At 36.0% G+C, this 21099-nt stretch overlaps 3 protein-coding genes across 10 annotated transcripts in view; 1 reads left to right on the top strand and 2 right to left on the bottom strand.

Moving 5' to 3' along the window:
- The window catches only part of Asap (ArfGAP domain of ASAP), a 57101-nt gene extending 43860 nt beyond the window's left edge, over window positions 1–13241 (bottom strand). For 3 of the 6 annotated variants that reach the window (XM_069111058.1, XM_069111061.1, XM_069111068.1), the window contains exon 1: window positions 12512–13241. In XM_069111058.1, the coding sequence (XP_068967159.1) occupies window positions 12512–12637 (126 nt within the window). In that variant the 5' untranslated portion in view covers window positions 12638–13241. Of the gene's footprint in view, window positions 1–2858; window positions 3362–3463; window positions 3696–12511 lie in introns of those variants that run through there. The other 3 variants (XM_069111063.1, XM_069111056.1, XM_069111064.1) reach the window with 3 other exon arrangements.
- A 537-nt stretch (window positions 13242–13778) lies between these two features.
- LOC138179460 (small ribosomal subunit protein eS19) lies at window positions 13779–14755 on the bottom strand. Its single transcript, XM_069112276.1, has 3 exons — window positions 14604–14755; window positions 14357–14427; window positions 13779–14219 (listed from the first exon to the last, which is right to left on the bottom strand). Exons 2-3 carry the CDS (start codon window positions 14425–14427, stop codon window positions 13826–13828), a joined length of 465 nt encoding a protein of 154 aa, XP_068968377.1. The 5' UTR covers window positions 14604–14755; the 3' UTR covers window positions 13779–13825.
- A 322-nt stretch (window positions 14756–15077) lies between these two features.
- Window positions 15078–21099, top strand: part of LOC138179455 (persulfide dioxygenase ETHE1, mitochondrial) — a 49605-nt gene continuing 43583 nt past the window's right edge. The window contains exons 1-6 of one of the 3 annotated variants that reach the window (XM_069112267.1): window positions 15078–15299; window positions 16230–16374; window positions 18991–19176; window positions 19519–19607; window positions 20287–20497; window positions 20645–20714. In XM_069112267.1, coding sequence (XP_068968368.1) covers window positions 15165–15299; window positions 16230–16374; window positions 18991–19176; window positions 19519–19607; window positions 20287–20497; window positions 20645–20709 — 831 coding nt within the window. In that variant the 5' untranslated portion in view covers window positions 15078–15164 and the 3' untranslated portion in view covers window positions 20710–20714. Of the gene's footprint in view, window positions 15300–15566; window positions 15651–16229; window positions 16375–18990; window positions 19177–19518; window positions 19608–20286; window positions 20498–20644; window positions 20853–21099 lie in introns of those variants that run through there. The other 2 variants (XM_069112266.1, XM_069112268.1) reach the window with 2 other exon arrangements.

The following is a 21099-nucleotide window of genomic DNA, read 5'->3' as shown; positions in this document are numbered from 1 at the left end:
CCTTAGTTCTTTGTGTTCTTTGTTAGCAAGTGTAAAGCGTTAGACTTTACAATGGAGATAAAATATTTAATCTCATATGCCTCCGAAGCTATGTCTACAACGTCTCCAAATTTAGTTTGGATTCGACGATTATGGCAAAGGTATTATAGTTTAGAAACCCTTAAAAACTGGTTTTCGGAAGTGAAATTAGCTGAAACGAAGATGAACTTGATTTTCAACTGTTGAAAAATGAAATTAATTATATTGAAGAATGCATCTTGGTGAATGGTTTATAAATTATCATAAAAAAATACAGAAATTAATATTACAAAATCATATTTCCAAACATGTAAAAAAAAATTATTAGAATATAATTTTTTTGCAAGTTAACTTCTATATAAAATCATTTTACGCTAGCTGTAAGACACGCGTCACGTATACGCTAAATCATCCGGAGTAGCTGCTACGCCCCACCGAAAAAGTCCTTCAGTGCAAAAGGTTAAGCATGTACATATACAGGGTGGTTGGTAACTGGTGGTACAAGCGGAAAGGGGGTGACTCTACGCGAAAAAAGAAGTCGAAAATATAGAATAAAAATTTTTCGTTTGCGGCTTTGTTTTCGAGAAAATCGACTTTGAATTTTCGCTCGGTACGCGTGCACTTTATCGCGTCTCGTTATAACGGATCTCACTGTAGATCGTCGTCTCTATTGACGTTATTTTTTTTAATTTTTAAATCTTTAAATTTTTAAATTTTCAAATTTTTAAATTTTTATTCTATATTTTCGACTTCTTTTTTCACGTAGAATCACCCCCTTTCCGCTTGTACCACCCTCTATATAAATATAAATAATAATTTAAATTCTTGGGGAACATCAGACGATGGACTCTAGAAAATTCAGTTTATTTTGGGAATAATTAAATTAAATATATATAAATATAAATAATAAATTAAATTCTTTTTATTCTAAATTTAAATAAACTTTTATTCTATATTTTCGACTTCTTTTTTTTTTAATTTTTTTTTTAATTTTTCCATCGAGACAACGATCTACAGTGAGATCCGTTATAAAGTACCGCACGCGTACCGAGCGAAAATTCAAAGTCGATTTTCTCGAAAACAAAGCCTCAAACGAAAAATTGTTATTCTATATTTTCGACTTCTTTTTTCGCGTAGAATCGCCCCCTTTCCGCTTGTACCACCAGTTACCAACCAAACTGTATACACATTGTGTACGCTAATTAAGTTAGATATTAAAATAAGTGTATCAGCTTACTGGATAAGATAAAGAATCGTAAAGCCGAGTTGGCAATCTTATCGGTTTCAAAGAATCTACGATATGTACCAGTGTCTTCGATACAGCAGGAAAGAAGCTGAACGAGGCTATTTACATTCGCTTATCGTCAATCAGGCATTCGGAAGATATTGCATAATCGTGTTAAATGATCCATAACGACGTAAGATACGGCATACTTTTTTTCTAATATTAATACGCTAAAAAATATTGTAAAATGTTAGTCTAACAAATTGCAGAATATTACGTAAGTATAAGACGATAAAACGTAGGACGAGTGATGCGATAAAAACACATTTATTTCTTCGAAATATCTTCTTCGACAGATTTTAGAGGAAAAACATGTTACCGTATCTTAGATCGAAATTTTATTTTCATTTATCAACGCATAGACATAGAAATGTCATTTTTACAAACACAAAGTTAATTCTTCAAAGATTTATCGTGTTTACTTATTTAAAAAAAAAAAAGCGTGGCCAACTTTGGAAAATGCAATTTCGCGCGTTCGTATCTTACGAAAATAATAAAGTGCAAATGTAAATTGCAACTTGAGATGTACGCGATATACAATGTGACTTTTTTCGAACGTTCTACGCCAGACTATAAATAAAAAATGTTTAAATATAGCTAGCTTACGAGTATCAGCCTACTCGTGTATAGTGAATCATAGAATTTGCAATTTAAACTTTCCAAGAAATAGAAACCTTGCATAATATGCGTGTTTCTTCTCTTTTAACCGATACAAGCTTATCTACTATGCCGAAGCTACCATGAAGCTTCGATGTTTGAGAAACTTATATTTTAATTTATCTGCAAATGTGGTTATCAGTGTTCTAACGAACGATTTAAGCATAGTAATTGAGAACAACGCATCGTATTTTACGCGAAAGATTCGTCTAATTGTGAAATTAAAAATTAATAAAACAGAGTTAAATCTCTAGCTAGGTTTTTTCTCCTTTTGCAAATGTAAATACAATTTAACATATTTTTAATGCAACTACAGCTACGTGTATATATATATATTTCTCAGACATCGTCAAAGTAAATTTAAACGATCAATTATCTATTAATAATATTGGGTTGTTGGCAACTAAGTGATTACGGATATTGGCATTGACAAAATATTATTATTACGCGCTGTACAATAATTTTTTATCAAACATATGTTCGCGATAAACATTTGGTAATTTCTACATGTGCAAATTTCCAAGTTGGTTTCTTCAACCGAGACAATCGCCACACTAGCGCTGTGTCTGGCCACGGTGCTAATGAAATTCGAAAATAAGGCGGACAGCAAAATTTCCTATGGCAAGTAGGTTGCAGTACTCTTGCCAGCCATCGTGCGTTACATTAATTTTGAACATGTAAGACGACGATGAGAGAAGCAGAAACTACCGATGGCTATAAATAAATTGCTCGATGGCGATCTAACGGTGTGGTATTGAAATACGATTGTGCAATTTACAAAGCGTAGGTACACGACTGTGTGACTTTGCAACTACGTACACGCATATATGCTATCGCCAACCAGCGATAACGAAGATCTCCATGCACAAAGCCTAAATAAGAAGAACAGGTCACTTACAAATACAACTTTGTCCTCGATTCCCCTCCCCGCGCAGTCCAATAAAGAAGAAACTGTACAACGCATTTGTTCCCGCGTACGAACAGAATTTTATTCCAACACTCGACGTCCGCGATTTCTTCGCAGAGTCGTGGAAAACCAACTCTCTCTCTAAGCTCGTTGTTCGCAATTTTCTAAGATACCAGCGTCTATCTGGAAACGCATAATCGACAGGCAGAGCGTTACACGATCGGCGAACGTTGCCGATCGTCTCTTCGAAAAATGTAAAGAGAATTTCCCGATCTTGTTGCTGGTAAGCAACGAGAATCGCGAATCGACCCGCGTGCGTATATCGCGCGATCCAGAAACGCAGCACTTGGTGGTAGCTACGAGCGTGCAACGGCCCTAAAAATGCCTCGTAACGTGTCGCAAAGCTTCTAAAAGGGAAACCGTACGCGCGTGCTAACTTTCTTCCTGAAAGACGTGGACGACGCACCCTTGCTACTCTGCGAACCTCGCGAACTCTGTAAATTTGAAGAAAAAGTCACGAATCGACCGATGAAAATTCCCTCTTCGCCCGGCTGAAACGCAATTCCCTGGCGATCGCGATCGAATCCACGGTTTACCTGGGAAGCGGAAGTCGATGGCGCAACGTTTGAGAACGCGCGTCGCGAAGAAAGTCATCGCGTTGAAGTTTTCGTCACGGACGGCCGAGCTCCGCGGCATGCGGTTACGAGATCGAGCGGCTGGAAAACGGCGGGTGCGTAGTTTTCCTGGAACGGCGCGGCCGGAGAAAACGACGGAGGATCGCGAAACAGGGACGGAAGAGCGGCGTTCCTTCCGTCGTTCGACGCAAACGAGAATAGACTGCGGTCGCGTCGCATCGAAAATAGCCGGGCGGAACGTAAATTTTGATGGCGCGCGCGCCAGTGTCGTAAGTCGCGCCGCTAAAGCGGGAAAGTGGGTGACTTACACGGCCCACTCAGGGTCAAGAGTAAACGAAGACGATACTGGGTTAGGCGAGTTCCGTGCCGGCTGACTGTTCAACTTTTAAATCGTCAGACACGAGGAGTAAGATTCGAGGAGTAAGACTAGCGATGGCACGAAGCGTTTTACAAGCCTTCTGTCGGTCGCGTTTATGGGAAAACAGATTATATTTGTTGTAAGATCGTAATCTTTACGTGTACATGTTTTATTGTTTATAGTAGCGAAGCTTAAAGGCTGCTACGATCTTTGTTTGCATAGACGTACGTTTACCAGAATTAGATGTTTACTTTTTAACGCTAACTTTACCAAGCCGGATCAAGTGACCGCTTCTAAAATGTAGTTTAAAGCTCTACGCATTCGTCGTTGTTTCTTTTATCCGTCTTAACTTTATGCTAATTCTCGTATTATCCGATTAATCAATCGCCGAATTTTTATCGATATAGAAATTTACACGAAGGACGAACGAAAGAGATAACGACGAACGTACAATTTTAGATTAAATTTTGAAACCGGTCGTTTGACCGGTTCTGGTAAGGTCAGTGTTGTGTTGCCGAGTGACTGCAGAATGATCGGCCGATCGTTTGACATTGTACGAAACGTAACTGATACACGTACCGATGCTCGACTGACATCGATCGTGAGAGACAAAAACGCATCGTCGAGGCCAACGACGTCGATCGAATAAAAATTCATTTCGTGTAATTTCAGCGATGAAAAAAATTGTTTTCTATTTGGTTTGGAAAACTCTGATCGAGTAGCTATGGAAATAAACGTATCTGATTAATTTTCACGATTTATCTCTTATTAAATGTATACGCGTTCCTAAGTATACGAGAAAGACCAAAGAAATGGATTTCTGCTTGTACAAAAAGGCTTAAGAATAATTTGTTCGTAACCTCGATCTCTCGTAAGATGTTTCGAGTCTCCGGAGTTAAACGGAACACCCTGTAGATTAAGATTGAAATTTCTTTTTGTTCTATCTTTTCCAATATTCTCGTTGATTCGCGAAATTAGCTGAAAAGAGATTATTCCTATTAGCAGGTTACTACAGCTAGTGAGATCATCTTGTTATCATCACTTTTTATGGTAGATAGGCGTAATACGTGATTCAAGCTGTGGCAATCGGAGCATCCATACGTTGAAGGCACTTGAAGGTGACCATTTAATGTTTGCTTAGCGATGAACACTTCTTATTGGCCTACTAATGTTGCTTGATTTACAGGTTTAAATAGATTGAACCTATTCGTACAGTGTCGAAGTAGTGCGCTGCAGAGACGTAATATTCGCCGCTGAAATATCTGTTTTATCATCGAACATTTGATACAATTGCACGATGTAATATGATCGAAAAAGGTGGCGAACGAGGTGTATCGTTCGAGTTTCTGCAACGCGAGCACGTTTCTTCGAGAATCTTTAAATAGTTCGAAATAGAAGAAATTTATGTCGCTTCGATCGAAAGAGAATTTTTCTACTCTTTGAACCGTATCTATTCCCAATAGTACGTTGAAAAAAAAAACAAGATAAAAATGAAAAAGATAAGGAAGAAAGAGAAGAAGAAAAAAAAGAAAGGATTCGGTTGAGAAAAAAGCGATAACTCCGGCGAGTGCACGCAACCTGCGGGAAGTCCTTGGGATCGTTACGGAGAAGCAGAAAAAAACGAACTGACCCGGAAGCTGCTGGCGCATCAAAGCAGACGGAAGCGGTTGAGTATAATTTGCAAGAAAGCACCAAGTCGAATTGCACCGTAAAAGTGACCCGTTGCGGTACGAGTGCACCGATATCGACTTTCGACCGAGGCAAAAGTAACACACGCGATATACTCGACGAGATTACGCTTTAACCCGGTGTATTTCGCCACTGAGCAAAATTAAAAATTGAAAAATCAATTTTTAGCGTTTCGGAGAATTAATACGGTGAAATATAGCGAAGTATATTACAATATAGATGGTAATGATATTTTTAATATTTCTAACATTTTTTGGTATTTCTTAATAACGAAACGCGATATTTATCGTAGGATATTTCCCGTCTTTCTTCTTCCCATATACATTCCCCTTGTGTAAATATTCTATTAACAGATTTAGGTTACGGTGAAGTATAGCGAAGTATATTACAATATAGATGGTAATGATATTTTTAATATTTCTAACATTTTTTGGTATTTCTTAATAACGAAACGCGATATTTATCGTAGGATATTTTCCATCTTTCTTCTTCCCATATACATTCCCCTTGTGTAAATATTCTACTAACAGGTTTAGGTTAGGGTGAAGTATAGCGAAGTATATTACAATATAGATGGTAATGATATTTTTAATATTTCTAACATGTTTTGGTATTTCTTAATAACGAAACGCGATATTTATCGTAGGATATTTCCCGTCTTTCTTCTTCCCATATACATTCCCCTTGTGTAAATATTCTACAAACAGATTTAGGTTAGGGTGAAGTATAGCGAAGTATATTACAATATAGATGGTAATGATATTTTTAATATTTCTAACATTTTTTGGTATTTCTTAATAACGAAACGCGATATTTATCGTAGGATATTTCCTATCTTTCTTTTTTCCATATACATTCCCCTTGTGTAAATATTCTACTAACAGATTTAGATTACGGTGAAGTATAGCGAAGTATATTACAATATAGATGGTAATGATATTTTTAATATTTCTAACATTTTTTGGTATTTCTTAATAACGAAACGCGATATTTATCGTAGGATATTTCCCGTCTTTCTTCTTCCCATATACATTCCCCTTGTGTAAATATTCTACTAACAGGTTTTAATATAATCTCCTACGACCGGAATTTGCTTTGCTTATCAGAGAAAACCACCAATATGATTACAGTTTCTCAGATTACAGTGCTTCGGGTCGAAAACTGGGCACGAACAAACTGATCGGTATAATTGTATAGTAATAAAATACCACGATATCGATGGTGCAGTAAGAAATGAATCTTAAGAAATGATTTAAAAACACGATCGACAAAAATACAGACGCGAAAATCTGGAAAAAAATATTTTTCAAATATCTTGTCATCTTTTTTCGTTAATTCTAACAAGTAGCCTCGTTAATTCTATTCTTTGCTTAGAAATGTACAAGCGTTTGCTGATTTTTCGCAGAATTGATTAGAAAACTTCGTAATTTATACAGAATTATAAAATTACGGATGAAAAAAAAAAAAGTTGTAGCGAGATTCCATTCTTGAATCGATAAAATTAAGCTACGAATAAAATGGAATTAAGTAATGGAATTGATTCTTAAAAATTAAATCCTTTTGTGTTACTTCGGAAGCATTTTTATTGCCAAGTTATGTCTTAAGTAAACTGCGAGTTAGATAAAAAAGGAGAAGGTTTTTCTCAACCGATAAAAGGATTATCGCGATTAATTGAAACGACGATATCTAAAATCGGATAATTGGACGAATTTTAGCAAATCTTTCAACAAATAATTTGAATTGATAATCTATCGCATCCCTAGAAAGGTGATTTTGTAGTCGTTAATTTATTCTTATTATATATTTTTTATTCTTTGCTTTAATAACATTCGTGTCTTATTGTTACAAATCGATCAAAAATTTCAAACATTGATAAATTACTATGAACTACTCGACGAGATACTAACGACATAAATATAAGGTACAATTCTAGGATAATTCAGGGATCTGATTCAGGATTCTGAAAATCGAGTTTATTGTGAAAATACTTAAATGAAATACAGGAGTAAACAACAATTAATAATTAACAACAATTAATAACAGTAATAATTAAATAAACAACAACCAATTAATAACAGTAAACAATAAATAGCAAGTTGTGTGCAATGTCTACCTGAAAATCGAGAATCGATTTTCAACGTCCTGAGCTACCGATCTTTCTCCGTCAATCTTCAATGTTTTAAATAATTACTCTTTCTTCTGTGATCTTGTCTATCTCCGATGTTGATCTCTGTCCGTCCGTTTGGGAAATCGTGTCTCTCAAAATGGCTTTTCGTAAGACAAAGAAAGCCGCTCTGTCCGTGAAACAAAAGAAGTCCTGCTGTCCGTAAAACATTGAAAGTCCCCTTGTTTATCCACATTTGAACTCTTAGAGAGTTTACATAAATATTAATTTATTTAATTGTTTCGATATGCGAAACTTCGTAATACCGTATTTTAAAGAAATTTATGAATTTCAAAATATTTACTAGAACACATATTCGGTTTTGTTTATTCAATTTCGATTAGAAATATAATAAATGAAAAATGAATCTGCTGTCGGTGTACAAGGTAGGTATATTAACTGAAAATAGTACGCGTAACTTTATTCCATACTGTTTCACCATAACTTCTTATTATACAGAGCTACTTTTAAATAACATTTTTACACGAGATAAAGAAAACGAATAGATTGAATAAATGCACTCGTGACTCTCAGATTACGCTAAACAGTATAGTATTCGTTGCTGATTTATTGACTGTAATAAATGAATGTCAGGGGGGAGCATTACTTATTGTCACGATAACAATGTGCTATTGTACCACATATTGCGATAATTTGATCGTCCGTAATTTTATTTATAGATACGTATTTCTATTAGCTTGCATTTTATGCTTGTGCATAAATTAAACTAGGTACGAATTAAATTAAAAGTTTCATTTCAAGTTCTGCTGCATCTATTACTCTACGATTTCATTTCATTCTTTCTGCTAACTAAACCTCCAAACAGACTATGCTCGTCAAAGATATAATTGTTTAAAAAAATATATTTGTAATATACAGGGTGGTTGGTAACTGGTGGTACAAGCGGAAAGGAGGTGATTCTACGCGAAAAAAGAAGTCGAAAATATAGAATAAACATTTTTCGTTTGAGGCTTTGTTTTCGAGAAAATCGACCTTGAATTTTCGCTCGGTACGCGTGCGGTACGTTATAACGGATCTCGCTGTAGATCGTTGTCTCGATGAAAAAATTAAAAAAAAATTTTTTTTAATTCTTATTCTATATTTTACCAACCAGTTACCAACCACCCTGTATATTTACAAAAGAAAGAAAAAATTAACGTCAACAAAAAAAAAAAAATTTGGCGTAGGAGAAAGGGGTGACAGAAATATCGCGTGTAACATCTACTTTACATCCTGCAAGTTTTGCAATCAAATTCCTATTTCTCCGCCAAATCCTGAAATAAACTACTACTACTACTATTACTCTTACTATTACTGCTACTATCACCAGAAATTTCACTATGAAGCAACGAACAAATAATTCTACGAATAGTTTCTGATTATTTTATAACTGTCGTATTCGGGTCATCGAAAGTTTCACGATATCGAATATCGTAGCGTGCGAGAAAGTGGTTCGAGTAAGTGATCCCCAAATTACTGGAAGCCATGCCATCATTCTTGCCCCTATTATTATACATTATGCAGAATACTTATTCTATAATTTTATTGTTCCAAAGTTCCGTGAATCAATCGTGTCGATGAATCGAACGACATAAAATTAATATTGGCCTGTTGTTTACGTGAAAAGATAAACAGGGTGTCCTTGAAACAGTTGAAAAGTCGTGGATACCATTACGCTGTATACATGTAATTATAATTTTAATATAAACGATTATATGTCTGCGATCGTTTCTTCTATCGTTCTTTAATTCGGATAAATAATTTAAAAAGGGAATTTATAATCGAGCTTGGGATCGCGTTATACATATAAACGTATAATTACGTTACTTTGCATAATGCATCGTTATAATTTCCGTACAAGTGTTTATCGACGGAGAGAATTCCGCGCTATCGACTTTAAAATCAACGCTAGCCTCAGCCAGTGTTCCTTTGTGAAAAGAAACTTCAGTTTAGTAATTCCATGCATAAATTCCACTTCCGACCGCACGGCACACTTTCCGCGCCAAGTTTCCTATCTACGTGTGTTACAAAATACGCCCACGTTTCGATAATATGTAAAGGAGAGGTGTCGCAATGATAACGTTCGCCTTATCACTCCTTACCGATACGTATGCACAGATCGAGCCAGTTCAATTTGATAAACAAATTCTGTTGCAACCCAATAGAAAATACATTTTTCGCTCGTAACATGTAACTTTGTTTGTAAACAAGCGTACACTGTATCTAACCTATTAAATGTATTAAAAATTTGTCGAAAGTTATAGAGCGATAGAAAATACTTTATAAATCAATCTGTTATAAATCCGTCTAACACTAACCTACCTTACCAGACCCGCTCAAACGACCGGTCTCAATGTTTAATTTAAAATTGTACGTTTATTGTTATCTCTTTTGCTCGTCCAAATTGATGTACATTCTTATATTATCCGATTGATTAATTTTTCAATTTTTGTTAATATACGGTTAAATAAAGTTAAATATTATTCTCGATACTTGACACGAAGACTAATATTTAATAATTCATGTAATATCGATATCGCGTTAATAAGTATTCAGTACACATTAATGCATTAATGTTTTGCGCTGTTCGTTTGTCGTGTTATGCATACATTTTCCTGCAAATGTAAATGTAACAATAAGCGTTGCAATAGGCGATTTGCAACGATATATATAATACAGACATTTTATGGACAACGTCGAAAATATGACTGATCAACTTTCATGAAAAAAGTTGCAGCTGGTAAGTAAACAAACATGGTGGATAGTCGAAAGAATATGGCTCGTCGTTAAGGTTAGTGCGACGAGACGCTATGGGCGCTTCGATTTGAGCAGCAGCCATCGGTGAAAATTTTCACGACCTCGAGCAACTTGGAAACGGTTCTCGACTACTTTGGCCACCGATATACATACACGTTATTTCAGCCAAGCAGCACTATCCGCAAGAATTACGATGCCTGTTAAAGTACGAAAGACACGCGCAATAACATTCTTCGCCGATAATTACGGTTGCCATATTACGACGATTCGTTGTTACAAAAGATCTATTAGCCGCATCTGCATGAATCGCGTTCGCCGGACGCCTTCTTTTCCAACGAAACGTTTCTATTTTATTCCACAACGTTTCCTAGACGCACCTTGCGTTATCCTCTTAATTAATCTGACTCAAAGTCCGGCCATAGATGTAACGCCTTGCTCGTAAGAGCACGTAATACTGCGAAAATACATTATCATCGATCAGCAGACCGTATACACGGTGCCCGAGTAAATATACGTATAAACATTCCTGGATGCCGGTAATTCGAACGATTCAATGCGTGCATCAGTGCCATTAACACGGCGCACGGCGCTAAAATACTTACGACGAGCCTCTTTAGGCCTTACGATTGTAACATTTATCTAATTAAATATATATATATATAGTACTTATTGAATGTTTATTGCTATGTATAAATCTTTCTATTTTCGATAGAGAAACAGGAAATTTACGCATTAGCTTTACATTCGATAAATATCTCTAATTCTTAGATGAATATCTGGATTGATTAATTGCACGAGGAAATCTTTCAAAATCTTTCTGAAATTTATATAAAACTAATCAAATTTTATATACTGATGTGTAGATTATATATACATATATACGCGCCGTTATATACAAGTGAATCTATCTTATCTGCTAGCATAAAACTCGTGTTTTGTATTGTTCCGTTATTGCGTTATCTTTTTAGCTTTAGCTTTGATTCCAGCGTTATTATGGAGAATTTTTGCCGTGCAACAGGCAATTACATGGGCGTCTATTACTTTAAATAAATAAGTAAACAAATATCTTGAAAATATCAATGACATACGATTGATCGAATTGAGACCAGAGATCTCATGAAAAAATGTACAAATGACAGAAAATTGATTCTTAGGTTTAAAACGACTCATCGATGGCCGTGTCAGACGTTGAAAATTGCTTGCGGATCATTATTTTCCTCTATAGGAAGACTTACGCTAACGAAATACAGCAATGACGGCATGTCTGCGTGCATTACCCGAACTGGAAGTCGCGAATCGACCGTAAGCGACATTTACATCATCGATACGTGGAAACTGCGCGAGAGATGCAGGCTAGAAAGAGAGAGCACGGTAGAAGTTGCGTGCAGCATCGAAAGACATTCGCAAGAGGTTAATGCGATGCGTGTTGCATCGAAAAATCGTTACATCAATAGTGTTAGTGGATATCATAGGTAAGACATACCCATGAAGTATGTAATTGTGGAACGCCCACGCATTAGAACACGCGCTCGACCACCGCACTGATCAGAAACCTCGGTAAGGTTACGTTGGATATATGGTTTTCAACACAGGTTTTGATGGTCGACAAAAAATGTACTTTAATTCCTTTAACGCTAGAACTATAACTAGACTATAACTAAACCTGTGTCAAAGAGATCCAACTGATAGATATATATCATTAAAAATCCTGAAAAATCTATTATTACAAAATAGACTGCGGATATTTATGCGGAAATTCATATTTTCATGAGTATCATTTAAAAAAGAAGAAGAATTATTAGTATAGAATTGTCGTAGCCACTAAGAATTACAACGAGTGTTATATTTTCGATATTTTACGCATTTGTCCGTGTTCGTATTTTTGCACCATTAAATTTCTTATAAATGCATAAAAGTCCACAGGCCAGTTCTAAATCTGAAAGATTGTAAAACTGTAGCAAATCGAAATTGCACATTTCGTCTATTATGATAGTTCCAGCGTTAATGAAAGGAACGTGTATGTATGCAAGCGAAAATTTACCTCCTCGAGGGATGTGATTGTCTGCCTGCATTGTGGCATCCGCGAGACGAAGGTGGATGTCGTAGGCGAATTGTAATCCTCCCTCGTCTCCTCGACGAACTCACTTACGGCGATTAGGCCCGGCATTTTTTCCCTCTTTCTACCTATATTGGCCGAAATTATGGGGAGCCCCCGAAATTTGTCACCGGTCTAGCACTGTTAGTGCCGTTACACACTCACTTCACTCGTCAACACCACTCACTTCACCGTTTCTCCGGTGCGCACCATAAATTCCGCGGGAGGGCTGTCACCTTCTGTCTCCTCCCAATGCCGTTTCCCGTGACGCACGGTAAACGTCGTCCCGGTGCGACGAACGGACCCAGAGAGGAGCGCCCGCGGGAGGGGGGAAGGACACAAAGAGAAGAAGGAGAGGGAAGGGGGTTGAATAGAGGAGAAGAGAGAAAGAAAATTCAAGCACACGGTCGTCTGTCTTCTCTACCAGCGAGAGACACTTGCGCGACACGATTATTTCTTTAACATTTTGCTTGATCGGAGTTTCCTGCACTGACTGCGAGGAAACATAGTTCGCACCTTTTCTTGGTTCGCGCGGCTCGCGTTGCATACACACTTTCACGCGCGTACGCGGCTGCGTCCCAGAAAAATCTCTTTACACCTACTCGCCACTCGATCTAAAATCAACCTGATCGGTGCCGAAACGTTTTCGTCCACGGTCTAAGTTTCACTGAGGCGGCGCTGCATACGCTCGCACCTTCACCATCGAGCTTGAGGTTAGGAAGAAGGTCGCTTGTGTTCGGATACGTTGGTGCAGCCATCTTGCGACATTATTGTAATTCTCGGCAAATTCCGTTCCAATTTGAAGCTTTGATTTATTACTTGTGATGTTACAAAGATGTATCGTGTTAGATATATAATATAGAATATATCTAATTATTTATTAATATTGTTATAACAATGTTATTTTAGAGTCATAGGTATAGTAACACTAAAAATCTTATAATTTGTAGAAATGTGAATATATGTATACTTAGGCATATGTCCAAAAGTTTTACTATTGTAATTACCTTTTCTGATCTATGAATAAATCATTATAGCTTTACAGAAACACGACGATTAGGAGTACAAGTATTCAAAAATAGATTGTAGCATCAAGCACCAAATATAATTACACATTTTTATCAAAGTTTACTTTAATTATTCAATGTTTAACTCATTCAAAATTACCAAGACTTAACTTAAAGTACAGTAAATAAGGTTTGGACACAAATAGAGCTATCAAAATACAATTTTTTCATTTTTATTATAGAAACAGAAAAATTAAAGAACAAGAGTCTCTTGTAGCTTAAGTTGTTTTTTGCTTTTTGCTTTCACTTGTGCAGCAATGCGATCTAAATCTCTACGACCTTGACTGGTAAGCTTACGTCCACCCAGTGGAGCTTTTTCAATGAGTTTCAGTTGTTCCAAGCTCTGAAGAGCTTTACGGGCAACACCACCTGCAGATCGGCAGAAGTGGCTGGGATGGGTGCCATTGCGTTTGCGTCCTCCAAAGATTTTTGTTACTGCTCCAACACCAATTGGACTACGAATATAAATATGACGAACCAAAGCCGCGCATCTAATGTAGTACCAATCTGGATCATACGGGGCAAGTTCCTTGAAGCGTGCAGATTTTACGATGTCAACCCATTCTGGCACTCGCATTTTGCCAGTTCTAAAATATTAAACAAATCAATAGTTGTACTTAAAAGAGTTATGGGTATATACATATTTTGTTGTTAATTTATAATAAGCTTCTATGTCATGAAAATTTTTGAGGTTAGTTACGTCTATATAAAAACAGTTACTTACTTTTTCAAAAAGGCTGCGAAAGCCTTAACGAATTTGTGCTGGTCAACGTCCTTAAGCGTTACAGACGGCATCTGAAACAAACATCGTGATCAAAAATTGTCAACAATGCAAATGTTGTACAGGTTTACTCCACACGTGTATTATAACAACAATATTGGAGGGCTCAATTAAAGTACGTCATGTATATAAATATACATGTAAATATTATATAAGTACGTTAATTACTTTGTATTATAACTTATACTACCTTTCTTCCTACAATAATATGACGAGTTGTGGAAAATTGAATAAAGTAGACACCTTTGTCCGAAAGCCAACCGGAAAGAGGGAAGCAAAAAGATGGTGCTAGAAGCAAATTGTTAAGTGGCAGCACTAACAGGAAACGACCATGAAATTTCGATACATAGAAACGCGTCTTAATAAAAATATAGTAGACTGTTTGTTTGATCGATAATCAAAATATACATAATTGAAGAATATAGTTTAGATTTTATCTTCGAGATTTTGAACTTTTTACTACTTCTTCGATTATGTTAGGGTATAACAAAATTTAAATAAAGTTTCGTTTATACATGTAAATACATTATAGTACGTTTCATGACATATACAGACGAGGGGTTTACAAAGTTTACTGATATTATCAAAATACAAACTTGATAAAGATAACGTAATCGGGAAGATGAATTTTATTTTAATCATGACGTCATTTTGATTTTGACAAACAGCGCTGCTGAAGGTGTAGTTGCAAGTGAGAACATAAATACGTAGTTCCTACGACATGAAATAGAGATTCCGCTAAACTTGTGATATGTTTAAAACTTTGTGTCAACAGTATCTAAAATCTTCGTTTTCTAAATATAATTTAATCACTATGAATTCCTGTTGTAAGGACGTAGCGTTAACGGAGCCAATCCCTTTTTCGAAAGATTTTCTTTTTCGTCAAGTAAGTCAATAACTGCGCAGATTTTCGTTCTGTTGTTGTGGTTGTAGCGACATCTGACGATTTCCTATGTATTAACAGTTTCAGAGAATCAATTTTTACGAATTGCGCATTTCACATTGAATGTTATTCTTTTATTAACTTGATTTATGATTCATACAAATCTTGTTATTTGTATTTAAATTTGTAATATATGTTATTGTTCTACTATTAATTTTATGAATTACGTAACGACTGTAGTTTCATTGACATTTTCCCTGTCATTGACAGTGACATTTTCCCTGATAGTAAGGATATTTTCAATAGTATTCTGATATACAAATACTACAAATTAATCGTTATCCACAGTGACCGGTAAGTAATCATTTACAACGGTTTTCAGCGTAACAGAATTATTGTAAATTATACAAAGTTATAAACTTACATGCAAAGTAAAATTATGTAAAATTGTGCAACTACGAAAAATTATTCATCGTTAGATTGTGGATTTTTATGCAGATTCATATTTTCGAGAATACAATTGAAAGAGTAGACTTTCGGTAGAACGTTGTTTTACCTATCGAGTATTACTAGATATTTTATTCATTTTTTCAGCGTAAGTGCTTTCTGTGCAATTCTGCACTTTCAAATTTCCCATAAAAATTCGCAATCTATTCATTGTCGATAACGTAATTACGCAGTATGTAGATTTTTCTAAAAATGATGTCCCACAAAACAATTTCGTAAAGAATCCTATGCTTTATATATCTGTGTAGAATTTTAAGGCAAATTTCGTCTATACCAATACCTTTATTTTGCCATTGCATTTACATATTCATAAATTTGATCAATAATCGTAGTCCATCGTAATTCCATCAGAAATTAGAATCTTCCATAAATTTCAGTTTACCACTTTCGAATCCCTTTTTAACAAGTTTTAATTGAAATTCTTAGATGTTCGATCCCGTGTCCAGTACGTATACTTATCTACTGGCCGACATCGACGATAAGACCGCGATCTTAATCGACCCGGTCATCGAATGGGCAGAACGAGATAAAACCATTATTCAGGAATTGGGATTAACGTTAAAATATGCTAGTAAGTTGAGAGTATAATCACGTTCGCAGAAATCATTCTCCATTCGCTGTTGCTTGAAATTCGCGGCAGTACCGGAAATAGGTTGACCATTTTTTGCTGCACAGAAAATAAAATTGGATTCACGGAATATGTTTTCCCAGGCGAACAAATTTTTCATTCTCGAGAAACGACTTTGAAAATTATTCGAGGGTGAATATACTTTCAGCTGGAACAAAATTGAACGCTTTTCGTTATAATGCTTTCTGGTCTTTCGGTAAAAATATATGCGACAAAATTTCTCTTTGTCCTCGTGCATAGTAATATCGGTCGAGATATTTGCAAAAATGCTGTCAAATAGGGATGCGCTAACGGGAGATCGTACATTTTTCATTGCAATGTACACGTCTATATGTTCATGCTACTAACTAATCGAATTCGTCGCACTGCCAATATGTAAATGATTAAGTTAGCTTTAAATTAATCATCGTGATATTACGATATGCTCTTTCGTATCATATCGATTTATAAATTTACATCTATTACGTGCGAATATGTACCAATACTACGTAATCGTAATGAAATTTAATCAGTCGATGTTCAATCAAGCATTATCATACATGAATCATATATGAAGTACAGATTAACTATCCGGTTCGATGAAAATTGATTTTTTAAGGACTGAAAGTTGCATTGAACGATATAATCGAAGGGTACGGTGAAAAAGTGATACGTGTCACAGCTGTGATAATTTTTCATATTTCTATATTAATCACCGATCATTTTATTGCCTTCGCGACATATCGTGGCACGTACTCTTCCGTGAAACGAGTAAATATTTTATAAAATATAATCCTCTTAAAAATATATTTAACATAGCTTTTGCATATAATTCGTAGCACTCGCGTTCCGTCGTTTCGAAATATAAAGACCGATAAATTAGTCGTTCGTTAAATTCAAAAGATCGTCATTTATCGTTTGTTTCGACTATTACATCCACCAGTTGTAGTAATTGCAATTCATGTCAAGTTAAAAAAAAAAAGACATCGAATTTCACGAGAAAATTTTCTCTCGAAACGTAACGTTTTCTCTTGTAAATTTATAATATCGTAGCGTACATAAAGGTACGTTTCTTTTAGAACAATTCCATTGTTCTCAATTTTACCATGATTTTCAGTTTACCTTGTAGAGAAGCGAAGCGCATCAAATCTTGTTTGGACGTAAAAGCTGTGTGTTTAAGTGCATTATTCGGTTGATTTGTTCCGACTGCGAGGAACGAGCAACTAAATTAACCATCAGTTGTTTCAATCTGATTACATTGCACCGGAGAAATGTGCGACGGTTAAAGATCGCGTACGATGAAACAAAGACTCGAACGATTTAATGTACCGCGTTGATATATCTGCCGGTACAATAGGTCAAAAACGTTCTTGTCGGTTAAAACTTCTTAACTGCAGTCTATTGAGCGCGAGCACAGCAGTCGGTAATTCAATAATTTAAATGAAGTGCTGGTATTATTAAGGAAACCGTGCGCTTAATTGTTCAAATTGCCACTCGAAGTCTTCTATACCAACTAAAACGTAAAAACATCGTCTCTTGAAAACATGTAATTATATGGCCATCGGCTTATTGAAAAAGTTAAAGAGCACAGTTTTATACATCATTGTGTACTGGGTGTTTTGCGTAATTGGATGGAGCTGCATACATATCGAAAATAAATAGAAATAGAGAAAAGTTTCAAGCGGTATAACGAGAAATTATAGACAAAATTTATATAACGAATTAATATTAATATAATTAAGATAGATAGCTGGAAAAAGCGATATTCAATTTTATATAACGCATCGTAGTGGCGAACAAACGGTATATTGCGACGAATGAAAATATCGGCACAGATTGGCTTTTCTTCTCAAATCTGCTGTTTCGTAAAGACCACGATTCTTTGTTTGATCTTTTCTCTTTTTTTTTTTTAGAATATAACTTTCTAATTAGAAATATTTATAGTTGGAAGGAAAGTTTGAAAGAAACGATATGATTTTATTAAAAAAGTAACGACGTTGCAACTCGTCTTTCTGAAATTTGTTTGTACTTCTAACAGTTTTAGAGATATTAATTTCATTGAGTTGGACGAAACATCCAATGGACATAGACTTACGACCGCAGTAAGACTCGAAGTAAATTCAAATGGAAGTTTTACCATATTCCTCGTCTTCATTATCATTTTTCTCGATTCGTTGCCTCGTAATTTCCTTCTCGTATTTTCTAAGTTCTTACCGATTTAATTGACAAACTTAATAATTTAAATGCAGCTCTCCGGCGCTCCTTTTATATTTGTCGTTAGCTCTTACAAAAATAAATGAAAACGTCTGTGGAAAGCATCGAGCGACAAGTGCCATCGCTTCCCTCAGATTTTTAATACAACGGGATCTCGACTTTGCGGTTATATTTTACTCGAAATACTGCAGGCATTTCCAGTAATTCGATTATCCGCTTTTGCTGTAACTAATTACTTCGGGTAATCAAGGTTTCGCTGTATTATAAATGAATGGCGAGAAGGAGATGGACGATAGTGGTCGACGAAGAGCGCTCTCGTGTGTGCACACGATCGCTGATAATCGTTTGGATAAACGCCTTTTGCAGTAAATACGCATATGCACGCTGATCATATCACCGGAACAGGAAAGTTGAAGAGTTTGTTACCTGGTTGCCAGTCAATGATATCACGTAGCAGCGGCGCTAAGGCTGATATACTCTTGAGTCCGGATGACCAAATAAGCTTCGGCAAGCATAATTTACTGGTGCTGCCTACTCCCGGACACACCGAAGGTCAGCTATTTTTTTTTTCGTCACGTTAAAAGCAGGTACTCGTGCTCGAGAATGAACGCCACTGTCGATAAATACACCGACGTTTTATTCGGCGAGAGAATTTTGCTTTTGCATAGAGACGTTTCACGTAAAATTGAAACGAGAGATCACGCGTAAAGTATTTCCTTCGTATTTTTCTGTTTGTTCGAAACACCAGGTATTTCGTACCGTTAGACAGATATCAGTTAGATCGAAAATGACGCAAAGAACGCAGCAGGGTAAAGCACGAGTTTTCAATGAATTTGTATCCCAATGCATCAGAATGCCAGCCAGCTCATAATCGATACATTCGTATTTTAACAGGTTGCGTTACCTACGTATGCTACGAACAAGGTATAGCATTCACAGGTGATGCTTTGTTGATACGCGGATGTGGACGAACAGATTTCCAGGTTTGTGCGAAAAAAGAAATGATACCTACGTTATAATAAGAGTTCATAGGTTAATAATTTAATAAGTTCGTAATTAGTCAAGCGAGTTAATAATTTTGAATCTAAAATTACGACTGTAAAATGTGATATAAGATATGAATACGAGTATAATTTGAAAATTTTACGATGCTGTAGAAATGTAGAGATTCGGGATGAATTTATAATTGTTCCTAGTTGTTCTTATAGAGACTGGTAACTGTAATTTATGCAAAAGCGCCGAATTAGTTTGATATGATATGGTTGTTTAATCGCGCGCTATCACGAAGAATCTGAAAAACCTTCTAAATATCGCGTTTTACGTAGCGTGGTTAACTTATTAACCGCAAGGGGATGGCGCGGCCCGTTTAGTCTGAAAATCTGGCGACGATATTTTACACGGGAAAAGTTGAAGTAAAATTGTGCGCAGGTTCAATATCGTACACGGTAACTCTTGCATACACGGGCGCATCATTTATTTAGACGCTAACAAGTTTAAAAGCCGACGTAGATACATCGGTACTTGAAACGGTTTACTCGAAATTTCGTCAAAAATCTGTAAATTCACGCGCACTATACGTACGTGTCGCAAGAGAAACGTCGTTTCATTGTTTCATATTCATATTCGAGGAAATTAATATTTTGCAATTTTCTTGCATTACAGGGTGGCTCCGCGGAAGTCTTGTACAATTCAGTTCATTCGAAAATCTTCACGTTGCCAGCAAATTTCAGACTGTATCCTGCCCACGATTATTCTGGTAGAACAGTAACCACGGTGGCCGAGGAGAAGGCCTTTAATCCTAGATTATCTAAATCCCTAAATGAATTTGTCGACATAATGAACAACCTTAATCTGGCGTACCCAAAAATGATCGGTACATTAATTTGCTTGCGTGTCGTTTAAAGCGCGAGCCTTGATTTTCGTTTGAAAGCGTTGTCTGGAAATTTACGACGGCGGCTGACATTTCCGCTGGCTACGTTTTTGAACTTTCGTAATGATAAAATCTGTTTAACCTTTGCAGACAAAGCTGTACCGGCGAACAAAGTTTGCGGTCTATACGAAGTTGCCAAGGAACAGAAACCATGAAGAGATGAACTGGGTGATATTTTTACGTTCATCGATCGGCTTGTTGTTAATTCGATTTCGTCGTTTTGCGTACGATAATAGCGCATAATATAGAAGAGTATCAATTGCATGGTAAAAATAAAAGTAACAATCTAAAAGCGAAACGAGGTGGCCCATCGTTGTTAATTAACACCCTCGACCTGTTTAATTTTGAAATTTGTATTAAAATTAAAATTAAAATTCCGCGTAAAGAAACGCAACGTCATTTCCAACCCTTTTGTTCTCATTAAACGTTATGGCCACGTCTTCTAAATAACGTATGCTAAATTTTATACACTAATTAAATTTCCACCCGTGCACAACGTAGGTACCCTGAACTCGACGCACAATTATAATTCAAAATAATTCCGA

The sequence above is a fragment of the Bombus flavifrons genome, chromosome 4, assembly GCF_040668555.2.
Source record: "Bombus flavifrons isolate JBK064 chromosome 4, iyBomFlav1_principal, whole genome shotgun sequence".
In the NCBI taxonomy this organism is placed as follows: Eukaryota; Metazoa; Arthropoda; class Insecta; order Hymenoptera; family Apidae; genus Bombus; species Bombus flavifrons.
This window is presented reverse-complemented; position numbering and strand designations above follow the sequence as displayed.